This window comes from Salvelinus namaycush, unplaced genomic scaffold (genome assembly GCF_016432855.1).
Source record: "Salvelinus namaycush isolate Seneca unplaced genomic scaffold, SaNama_1.0 Scaffold203, whole genome shotgun sequence".
Classification (NCBI taxonomy): domain Eukaryota; kingdom Metazoa; phylum Chordata; class Actinopteri; order Salmoniformes; family Salmonidae; genus Salvelinus; species Salvelinus namaycush.
Window position 1 is genome coordinate 290,692 of NW_024058820.1, and position 12,674 is coordinate 303,365.

At 48.5% G+C, this 12,674-nt stretch overlaps 1 protein-coding gene across 1 annotated transcript; it reads right to left on the minus strand.

Annotated features, from left to right (window-relative positions):
* Positions 1-1,763: 1,763 nt before the first annotated feature.
* Positions 1,764-9,443, minus strand: LOC120038009 (AT-rich interactive domain-containing protein 3A-like; the record flags this gene model as incomplete). The annotated part of the gene is made up of 2 exons (XM_038983956.1): positions 1,764-2,068; positions 9,199-9,443. Coding segments are annotated over 2 exons (550 nt in total), but the record flags the coding sequence as incomplete, so codon positions are not given.
* Positions 9,444-12,674: the final 3,231 nt, after the last annotated feature.

The following is a 12,674-nucleotide window of genomic DNA, read 5'->3' on the forward strand; positions in this document are numbered from 1 at the left end:
TATTCAATGTCTGCTTTTTTTCTTTTTTTTTACCCATCTATTAATGGGTGCCCTTCTTTGCGAGGCATTGAAACGTCCCTGGTCCTTGTGGTTGAATCTGTGCTAGAAATTCACTGTTCAAACTGAGGGACCTTCCAGATAATTGTATGTGTGGGGTTACAGAGATGAGGTAATTCAAAAATCATGTTAAACACTATTATTGCAGACAGAGTGAATCCATGCAACTTATCTGACTTTTTAAGCACATTGTTCCTGCTTGCCATAACAATGGGGTTAAATACATATCGACTCAACACCTTTCAGCTTTTCATTTTATTTGTCAGTTCTAAACATCTCTAAAAACATAATTCCACTTTGACATTTTGGGGTATTGTGTTTAGGCCAGTGACACAAAATCACAATTTAATCACAATTTAATAATTTAATTTTAAAATTCAGGCTGTAAAATGTGGGAAAAGTAATGGTGTGTGAAAACTTTCTGAAGACAGTGAACAGATTATATTACAACTATTTTCCGACCCCCTGACCATCCGCTCAAGGAACAATCGACTCCCAGCTGCATGTAATTGGGAGCCCTGCCCTGTTCCCTATAGCTGGAGACAGGTCAGCTGCATGTAATTGGGAGCCCTGCCCTGTTCCCTATAGCTGGAGACAGGTCAGCTGATTGTAATTGGGAGCCCTGCCCTGTTTCCCTATAGCTGGAGACAGGTCAGCTACATGTAATTGGGAGCCCTGCCCTGTTCCCTATAGCTGGAGACAGGTCAGCTGCATGTAATTGGGAGCCCGGCCCTGTTCCCTATAGCTGGAGACAGGTCAGCTGCATGTAATTGGGAGCCCTGCCCTGTTCCCTATAGCTGGAGGCAGGTCAGCTGATTGTACAGTAATTGGGAGCCCTGCCCTGTTCCCTATAGCTGGAGGCAGGTCAGCTGATTGTACAGTAATTGGGAGCCCGGCCCTGTTCACTATAACTGGAGACAGGCTCTGGTCAAAAGTACCGCATTATATAGAGAATTGGTTGCCATTTTAACCTGTATTCATAATAACAGATACATATGTGTATGTATAATAATTTTTGGTGTTGTTTTGTCAAAGAAGTGCACTATATAGGAAGTATGGTGCCATTTCAGACCAATGATGTATATAAACCATGATGCTATGTATCGGCCTTTGAGAGGTTTTGAAGCCACCGGTCGGCCATATTGTCTCTCCCCAGTGGGAACAGTCCTCCATAGGAATGAATGACATTTTACAGCATTTCAATTAAATGTTTCAAGAAGAAAATGTTAAAAATGTTCTCTCAAAAATTTTATATTTAAGGATTTTTTAAAAATATTTCATTTATTTTTATGTTTAGCTGACATAATATAATTTAAAAGTACGCATTAAAGTGTCTGTAATATAATAAACGTGTTAAAAACGAATGTAGACATTTAATAAAAATACATTTATATAACTTCCAGAATATTTTTTACAACGGAAGAGGAGTACCAAGATGGAGGCCCTGTGGCTTCAATACAGCGGCCCGTCGGTCATCCAGGGTTTTATACACATTGTTTCAGACACATCCTCTATTCATAATATCAGACAGGCATAAGTCCACATTAATAAGGTAACTGTATTGATTTGTCTCAACTCAGGACATAATAACAGATAAACACATTTTTTGTAACTGTGTCCAAAATGGCACCCAAGTAGTGCACTGTGTAGAGAATGGGGTGTCATTCCAGACACAGCTGGTATTCAGAATAGCAACATTAGTAACTTTAGCGTTGGTTTATCTCACCTCTCATCCGCTCAGCTCTGTTGTTGATCTTGATGTTCATGGGAAGCTGTGTTGCCATGGCGAGGAGGTTCTGCTGCACCGCGTGCTGCATGAGTCTCTGTTGCTCCTCGGCCATCACCATCTTCTCCGGCGGCTCCCCGCTCTCCAGCTTCTCCCTCAGCTGCTCCAACGCTGCAGCCTGTACCGCTGCAGCCGCCTGAGCTGCCACGGCTTGGGGGTGACCTCCCAGAGACATGGGCATCCCCCCCACACGACCCGACAGACAACCCGCCATCAGACCATCCTCTGGGTTAAAATAGAGAGAAGAATTCATTGATATATTTTATATGCTCAGGAAGTTCTTATGGTTGTCAGTACAGATGTTTTCTCAGGCAGTGGTCAATACTCTGTGATAAAATGTCCGGTTTGATATTCAAACTTTGTGGGAAATTACAGCATGAGAAGTCAAATTATGAGGGGAGATCTTTATTTTTTACAAGGAAATCAAAATTCCTGAGCATTGTGTCTTCACTCCATCCTGTGTCATTAAATTCAACAGTCAGGTCATGGACACACACGTCTTTCAAATCAGTGAGCAACAAACAACACCGTCCCTATAGTAGCCTGGGTGCCAGTCTGACGCAGGAGTGAATCCTACACAACACCGTCCCTATAGTAGCCTGGGTGCCAGTCTGACGCAGGAGTGAATCCTACACAACACCGTCCCTATAGTAGCCTGGGTGCCAGTCTGACGCAGGAGTGAATCCTACACAACACCGTCCCTATAGTAGCCTGGGTGCCAGTCTGACGCAGGAGTGAATCCTACACAACACCGCCCCTATAGTAGCCTGGGTGCCAGTCTGATGCAGGAGTGAATCCTACACAACACCGTCCCTATAGTAGCCTGGGTGCCAGTCTGATGCAGGAGTGAATCCTACACAACACCGTCCCTATAGTAGCCTGGGTGCCAGTCTGATGCAGGAATGAATCCTACACAACACCGTCCCTATAGTAGCCTGGGTGCCAGTCTGATGCAGGAGTGAATCCTACACAACACCGCCCCTATAGTAGCCTGGGTGCCAGTCTGATGCAGGAGTGAATCCTACACAACACCGTCCCTATAGTAGCCTGGGTGCCAGTCTGATGCAGGAGTAAATCCTACACAACACCGTCCCTATAGTAGCCTGTGTGCCAGTCTGATGCAGGAGTGAATCCTACACAACACCGTCCCTATAGTAGCCTGGGTGCCAGTCTGATGCAGGAGTGAATCCTACACAACACCGTCCCTATAGTAGCCTGGGTGCCAGACTGATGCAGGAGTGAATCCTACACAACACCGTCCCTATAGTAGCCTGGGTGCCAGTCTGATGCAGGAGTGAATCCTACACAACACCGTCCCTATAGTAGCCTGGGTGCCAGACTGATGCAGGAGTGAATCCTACACAACACCGTCCCTATAGTAGCCTGGGTGCCAGACTGATGCAGGAGTGAATGCTACACAACACCGTCCCTATAGTAGCCTGGGTGCCAGTCTGATGCAGGAGTGAATCCTACACAACACCGTCCCTATAGTAGCCTGGGTGCCAGTCTGATGCAGGAGTGAATCCTACACAACACCGTCCCTATAGTAGCCTGGGTGCCAGTCTGATGCAGGAGTGAATCCTACACAACACCGCCCCTATAGTAGCCTGGGTGCCAGTCTGATGCAGGAGTGAATCCTACACAACACCGTCCCTATAGTAGCCTGGGTGCCAGTCTGATGCAGGAGTGAATCCTACACAACACCGTCCCTATGTAGCCTGGGTGCCAGTCTGATGCAGGAGTGAATCCTACACAACACCGTCCCTATAGTAGCCTGGGTGCCAGTCTGATGCAGGAGTGAATCCTACACAACACCGTCCCTATAGTAGCCTGGGTGCCAGTCTGATGCAGGAGTGAATCCTACACAACACCGTCCCTATAGTAGCCTGGGTGCCAGACTGATGCAGGAGTGAATCCTACACAACACCGTCCCTATAGTAGCCTGGGTGCCAGTCTGATGCAGGAGTGAATCCTACACAACACCGTCCCTATAGTAGCCTGGGTGCCAGACTGATGCAGGAGTGAATCCTACACAACACCGTCCCTATAGTAGCCTGGGTGCCAGTCTGATGCAGGAGTGAATCCTACACAACACCGTCCCTATAGTAGCCTGGGTGCCAGTCTGATGCAGGAGTGAATCCTACACAACACCGTCCCTATAGTAGCCTGGGTGCCAGTCTGATGCAGGAGTGAATCCTACACAACACCGTCCCTATAGTAGCCTGGGTGCCAGTCTGATGCAGGAGTGAATCCTACACAACACCGTCCCTATAGTAGCCTGGGTGCCAGTCTGATGCAGGAGTGAATCCTACACAACACCGTCCCTATGTAGCCTGGGTGCCAGTCTGATGCAGGAGTGAATCCTACACAACACCGTCCCTATAGTAGCCTGGGTGCCAGTCTGATGCAGGAGTGAATCCTACACAACACCGTCCCTATAGTAGCCTGGGTGCCAGTCTGACGCAGGAGTGAATCCTACACAACACCGCCCCTATAGTAGCCTGGGTGCCAGTCTGATGCAGGAGTGAATCCTACACAACACCGTCCCTATAGTAGCCTGGGTGCCAGTCTGATGCAGGAGTGAATCCTACACAACACCGTCCCTATAGTAGCCTGGGTGCCAGTCTGATGCAGGAATGAATCCTACACAACACCGTCCCTATAGTAGCCTGGGTGCCAGTCTGATGCAGGAGTGAATCCTACACAACACCGCCCCTATAGTAGCCTGGGTGCCAGTCTGATGCAGGAGTGAATCCTACACAACACCGTCCCTATAGTAGCCTGGGTGCCAGTCTGATGCAGGAGTGAATCCTACACAACACCGTCCCTATAGTAGCCTGGGTGCCAGTCTGATGCAGGAGTAAATCCTACACAACACCGTCCCTATAGTAGCCTGTGTGCCAGTCTGATGCAGGAGTGAATCCTACACAACACCGTCCCTATAGTAGCCTGGGTGCCAGTCTGATGCAGGAGTGAATCCTACACAACACCGCCCCTATAGTAGCCTGGGTGCCAGACTGATGCAGGAATGAATCCTACACAACACCGTCCCTATAGTAGCCTGGGTGCCAGACTGATGCAGGAGTGAATCCTACACAACACCGTCCCTATAGTAGCCTGGGTGCCAGACTGATGCAGGAGTGAATCCTACACAACACTGCCCCTATAGTAGCCTGGGTGCCAGTCTGATGCAAGAGTGAATCCTACACAACACCGTCCCTATAGTAGCCTGGGTGCCAGTCTGATGCAGGAGTGAATCCTACACAACACCGTCCCTATAGTAGCCTGGGTGCCAGTCTGATGCAGGAGTGAATCATACACAACACCGTCCCTATGTAGCCTGGGTGCCAGACTGATGCAGGAATGAATCATACACAACACCGTCCCTATGTAGCCTGGGTGCCAGTCTGATGCAGGAATGAATCCTACACAACACCGTCCCAATGTAGCCTGGGTGCCAGACTGATGCAGGAATGAATCCTACACAACACCGTCCCAATGTAGCCTGGGTGCCAGACTGATGCAGGAATGAATCCTACACAACACCGTCCCAATGTAGCCTGGGTGCCAGACTGATGCAGGAGTGAATCCTACACAACACCGTCCCAATGTAGCCTGGGTGCCAGACTGATGCAGGAGTGAATCCTACACAACACCGACCCTATAGTAGCCTGGGTGCCAGTCTGATGCAGGAGTGAATCCTACACAACACCGCCCCTATAGTAGCCTGGGTGCCAGTCTGATGCAGGAGTGAATCCTACACAACACCGTCCCTATAGTAGCCTGGGTGCCAGTCTGATGCAGGAGTGAATCCTACACAACACCGTCCCTATAGTAGCCTGGGTGCCAGTCTGATGCAGGAGTGAATCCTACACAACACCGCCCCTATAGTAGCCTGGGTGCCAGTCTGATGCAGGAGTGAATCCTACACAACACCGTCCCTATGTAGCCTGGGTGCCAGTCTGATGCAGGAGTGAATCCTACACAACACCGTCCCTATAGTAGCCTGGGTGCCAGTCTGATGCAGGAGTGAATCCTACACAACACCGTCCCTATAGTAGCCTGGGTGCCAGTCTGATGCAGGAGTGAATCATACACAACACCGTCCCTATGTAGCCTGGGTGCCAGACTGATGCAGGAATGAATCATACACAACACCGTCCCTATGTAGCCTGGGTGCCAGTCTGATGCAGGAATGAATCCTACACAACACCGTCCCAATGTAGCCTGGGTGCCAGACTGATGCAGGAATGAATCCTACACAACACCGTCCCAATGTAGCCTGGGTGCCAGACTGATGCAGGAATGAATCCTACACAACACCGTCCCAATGTAGCCTGGGTGCCAGACTGATGCAGGAGTGAATCCTACACAACACCGTCCCAATGTAGCCTGGGTGCCAGACTGATGCAGGAATGAATCATACACAACACCGTCCCTATGTAGCCTGGGTGCCAGTCTGATGCAGGAATGAATCCTACACAACACCGTCCCAATGTAGCCTGGGTGCCAGACTGATGCAGGAATGAATCCTACACAACACCGTCCCAATGTAGCCTGGGTGCCAGACTGATGCAGGAATGAATCCTACACAACACCGTCCCAATGTAGCCTGGGTGCCAGACTGATGCAGGAGTGAATCCTACACAACACCGTCCCAATGTAGCCTGGGTGCCAGACTGATGCAGGAGTGAATCCTACACAACACCGACCCTATAGTAGCCTGGGTGCCAGTCTGATGCAGGAGTGAATCCTACACAACACCGTCCCTATAGTAGCCTGGGTGCCAGTCTGATGCAGGAGTGAATCCTACACAACACCGTCCCTATAGTAGCCTGGGTGCCAGTCTGATGCAGGAGTGAATCCTACACAACACCGTCCCTATAGTAGCCTGGGTGCCAGTCTGATGCAGGAGTGAATCCTACACAACACCGCCCCTATAGTAGCCTGGGTGCCAGTCTGATGCAGGAGTGAATCCTACACAACACCGCCACTATAGTAGCCTGGGTGCCAGTCTGATGCAGGAGTGAATCCTACACAACACCGCCCCTATAGTAGCCTGGGTGCCAGTCTGATGCAGGAGTGAATCCTACACAACACCGCCCCTATAGTAGCCTGGGTGCCAGTCTGATGCAGGAGTGAATCCTACACAACACCGTCCCTATGTAGCCTGGGTGCCAGTCTGATGCAGGAGTGAATCCTACACAACACCGCCCCTGTAGTAGCCTGGGTGCCAGTCTGATGCAGGAGTGAATCCTACACAACACCGTCCCTATAGTAGCCTGGGTGCCAGTCTGATGCAGGAGTGAATCCTACACAACACCGTCCCTAAAGTAGCCTGGGTGCCAGTCTGATGCAGGAGTGAATCCTACACAACACCGCCCCTATAGTAGCCTGGGTGCCAGTCTGATGCAGGAGTGAATCCTACACAACACCGCCCCTATAGTAGCCTGGGTGCCAGTCTGATGCAGGAGTGAATCCTACACAACACCACCCCTATAGTAGCCTGGGTGCCAGTCTGATGCAGGAGTGAATCCTACACAACACCGTCCCTATAGTAGCCTGGGTGCCAGTCTGATGCAGGAGTGAATCCTACACAACACCGCCCCTATAGTAGCCTGGGTGCCAGTCTGATGCAGGAGTGAATCCTACACAACACCGTCCCTATAGTAGCCTGGGTGCCAGTCTGATGCAGGAGTGAATCCTACACAACACCGTCCCTATAGTAGCCTGGGTGCCAGACTGATGCAGGAGTGAATCCTACACAACACCGTCCCTATAGTAGCCTGGGTGCCAGTCTGATGCAGGAGTGAATCCTACACAACACCGTCCCTATAGTAGCCTGGGTGCCAGTCTGATGCAGGAGTGAATCCTACACAACACCGACCCTATAGTAGCCTGGGTGCCAGACTGATGCAGGAGTGAATGCTACACAACACCGTCCCTATAGTAGCCTGGGTGCCAGTCTGATGCAGGAGTGAATCCTACACAACACCGTCCCTATAGTAGCCTGGGTGCCAGTCTGATGCAGGAGTGAATCCTACACAACACCGTCCCTATAGTAGCCTGGGTGCCAGTCTGATGCAGGAATGAATCCTACACAACACCGTCCCTATAGTAGCCTGGGTGCCAGTCTGATGCAGGAATGAATCCTACACAACACCGTCCCTATAGTAGCCTGGGTGCCAGTCTGATGCAGGAGTGAATCCTACACAACACCGTCCCTATAGTAGCCTGGGTGCCAGACTGATGCAGGAGTGAATCCTACACAACACCGCCCCTATAGTAGCCTGGGTGCCAGACTGATGCAGGAGTGAATACTACACAACACCGCCCCTATTGTAGCCTGGGTGCCAGTCTGATGCAGGAATAGTGGAGGGTAGAAAGTTTTAAGTTCCTCGGCGTACACATCACGGACAAACTGAATTGGTCCACCCACACAGACAGCGTGGTGAAGAAGGCGCAGCATCGCCTCTTCAACCTCAGGAGGCTGAAGAAATTCGGCTTGTCACCAAAAGCACTCACAAACTTTTACAGATGCACAATCGAGAGCATCCTGTCGGGCTGTTTCACCGCCTGGTACGGCAACTGCTCCGCCCACAACCGTAAGGCTCTCCAGAGAGTAGTGAGGTCTGCACAACGCATCACCGGGGGCAAACTAGCTGCCCTCCAAGACACCTACACCACCCGATGTCACAGGAATGCCAAAAAGATCATCAAGGACAACAACCACCCGAGCCACTGCCTGTTCACCCCGCTATCATCCAGAAGGCGAGGTCAGTACAGGTGCATCAAAGCAGGGACCGAGAGACTGAAAAACAGCTTCTATCTCAAGGCCATCAGACTGTTAAACAGCCACCACTAACATTTAGTGGCCGCTGCCAACATACTGACTCAACTCCAGCCACTTTAATAATGGAAAAATGTATGTAATAAATGTATCACTAGCCACTTTAAACAATGCCACTTTATATAATGTTTACATACCCTACATTACTCATCTCATATGTATATACTGTACTCTATACCATCTACTGCATCTTGCCTATGCCGTTCTGTACCATCACTCATTCATATATCTTTATGTACATATTCTTTATCCCTTTACACTTGTGTGTATAAGGTAGTAGTTGTGGAATTGTTAGGTTAGATTACTTGTTGGTTATTACTGCATTGTCGGAACTAGAAGCACAAGCATTTCGCTACACTCGCATTAACATCTGCTAACCATGTGTATGTGACAAATACAATTTGATTTGATTTGATTTTTGAATGAATCTTACACACCGCCGTCCCTATGGTAGCCACAACTGCAGCACGGCAGCTTCTTCCTGGTCACATGACATGTGTCTCACCTTTCTTGATGTTGTGTCCCTGGGTCACATGTGCTCCATTGAGGGTGGACATGGCCAGGTGAGGCATGCTCATCTTGGGGGAGGAGACGATGGAGGTTGTCCCCATTGGAGAGTAGTTAAAGATGGCTGACCCGTAGCTCTGACGACGCCCCTCGCGGCGGTTACTGTCGATAGCTGCCTGGAGCTCTCCGGGGGAGCTCAGACCCCTCTTTTCACATTCGTACGGGTAGAGGTACTTCATATACCTGTAGGAAGGGATCGGGGAACAGGACATTTCACAATGTTTTATTGACGTAGAGAAGTTTTACACCAAGAGGCTGCCACAATGCTTGTGTCATCCTGGATGTCAACAAGGTTACATTATGTGGCTTTATTACAACAGCCAACCTATAAAACATTCAGGGCTCTATTTTTAGCTGGTGTTAAGCCAGCTCAATTGTCAAATACATTCTCGTTTACAATATGCGACCTGTTAAGGCCAGCACTCTTCTATTTTCAAACCCAAATCTTCAGGTTTGGTAATTTACACGTCTTATCTGAGTTTGTTTGCACTGAGATGGGACCAGTTTTATGTGAGATCGCACTGAGAGAATTTGGAAATATCTGAAGTGTGTCTTTAAAAACTTGAGCCAAAGTGCCAATTTCAGTATGAACTGCTGGGGATATTTTAGAGCAACTGAAAGCTGGTCTTAGCGGTAAAATTTGTATTGTATTTATTCTGGATCTAACGGGGATCCATAATCAATACAAATGTTACTGCTAAGACCAGCTTTCGGTTGTTCTTAAATGGGGTCCAGCTAAATTAAGGCAGTTTATACCGTTTTAAAAACATCACAACAGATTTCAACAGTTGATAGTGTTTCACTTCTTCCAAAATTACAATGCTTGTCTTTCATAATTTGGTAAGATATACTTGGATGTGTAGTGTCTCCTCCCTGACCAAGGTCCTTCTCCACCGATTGCTCAGTTTGGCCGAGTGGCCAGATCTAGGAAGAGTCTTGGTGGTTCCAACCTTCCTCCATTTAAGAAGGATGGAGGCCACTGTGTTCTTGGGGACCTTCAATGCTGCAGACGTCTTTTTGGTCTGTGCCTCGACACAATCCTGTCTCGGAACTCTACGTACAATTCCTTTGACTTCATGGCTTGCTTTTTGCTCTGACATGCACTGTCAAATGTGGGACCCTGTAGACAGGTGTGTGCCTTTACAAATCATGTTCAATCAATTGAATTTACCACAGGTAAATTAGGTAAATTGTAGAAACATCTCAAGGATGATCAATGGAAACAGGATGCACCTGCAAAGGGTCTGAATACTTATGTAAATAAGGTATTTCTGTTTTTTATTTTTAATACATTTGCAATTTTTTAAAATAAAAAACCTGTTTTCACTTTGTCATTATGTGATATTATGTGTAGATTGATGAGGGGGGTGGAAATGTATTTAATCCATTTTAGAATAAGGCTGTAACGTAACAAAATGTGGAAAAAGTCAAGGGGTCTGAATACTTTCGGAATGCTCTGTATATCAACAGGCTTTCTTCTGTTCTCCACTTCATTGTGGTCAGGACAGTACAGTTAACCCTCTTCTCCGACTCTATCATTATCATCCATTATCCAGGCCGTAATGGTAGTAATGTAGTCAACATCGTAGCAGAATAATGAATGTTATTGTGCCTATCAAGTGTCTGCTAAAACATAATTACAGTACTGCACAGCAGTGGTGATAGAATGTGTGTTTCTAAGAATAACAACAGGCTGGGAGTTAGAGACAAGTCCAGACCTTACGTAACATTATGGTGTATTAGGAATCAACTGTAGTATTAATACAGACACAGATCTAACCATAGATCTAAGCATATATCTAGTCATATATAACATCATATATCTAGTCATATATAACATCATACTGTATATCTAGTCATATATAACATCATACTGTATATCTAGTCATATATAACATCATACTGTATATCTAGTCATATTTAACATCATATAACTAATCATACTGTATATCTAGTCATATTTAACATCATATATCTAATCATATATCTCATATAACACTGGTGTAGAGACTCTTAGCTCTCTGAGACCCCCTGCACCACCACTACTGGTGTAGAGACTCTTAGCTCTCTGAGACCCCCTGCACCACCACTACTGGTGTAGAGACTCTTAGCTCTCTGAGACCCCCTGCACCACTACTACTGGTGTAGAGACTCTTAGCTCTCTGAGACCACCTGCACCACCACTACTGGTGTAGAGACTCTTAGCTCTTTGAGACCCCCTGCACCACTACTACTGGTGTAGAGACTCTTAGCTCTCTGAGACCCCCTGCACCACCACTACTGGTGTAGAGACTCTTAGCTCTCTGAGACCCCCTGCACCACTACTGATGTAGAGACTCTTAGCTCTCTGAGACCCCCTGCACCACTACTGGTGTAGAGACTCTTAGCTCTCTGAGACCCCCTGCACCACTACTACTGGTGTAGAGACTCTTAGCTCTCTGAGACCCCCTGCACCACCACTACTGGTGTAGAGACTCTTAGCTCTCTGAGACCCCCTGCACCACTACTGGTGTAGAGACTCTTAGCTCTCTGAGACCACCTGCACCACCACTACTGGTGTAGAGACTCTTAGCTCTTTGAGACCCCCTGCACCACTACTACTGGTGTAGAGACTCTTAGCTCTCTGAGACCCCCTGCACCACCACTACTGGTGTAGAGACTCTTAGCTCTCTGAGACCCCCTGCACCACTACTGATGTAGAGACTCTTAGCTCTCTGAGACCCCCTGCACCACTACTGGTGTAGAGACTCTTAGCTCTCTGAGACCCCCTGCACCACTACTACTGGTGTAGAGACTCTTAGCTCTCTGAGACCCCCTGCACCACCACTACTGGTGTAGAGACTCTTAGCTCTCTGAGACCCCCTGCACCACCACTACTGGTGTAGAGACTCTTAGCTCTCTGAGACCCTCTGCACCACTACTACTGGTGTAGAGACTCTTAGCTCTCTGAGACCCCCTGCACCACCACTACTGGTGTAGAGACTCTTAGCTCTCTGAGACCCCCTGCACCACTACTGGTGTAGAGACTCTTAGCTCTCTGAGACCCCCTGCACCACTACTGGTGTAGAGACTCTTAGCTCTCTGAGACCCCCTGCACCACTACTACTGGTGTAGAGACTCTTAGCTCTCTGAGACCCCCTGCACCACTACTGGTGTAGAGACTCTTAGCTCTCTGAGACCCCCTGCACCACCACTACTGGTGTAGAGACTCTTAGCTCTCTGAGACCCCCTGCACCACTACTACTGGTGTAGAGACTCTTAGCTCTCTGAGACCCCCTGCACCACCACTACTGGTGTAGAGGACTCTTAGCTCTCTGAGACCCCCTGCAACTACTACTGGTGTAGAGACTCTTAGCTCTCTGAGACCCCCTGCACCACTACTACTGGTGTAGAGACTCTTAGCTCTCTGAGACC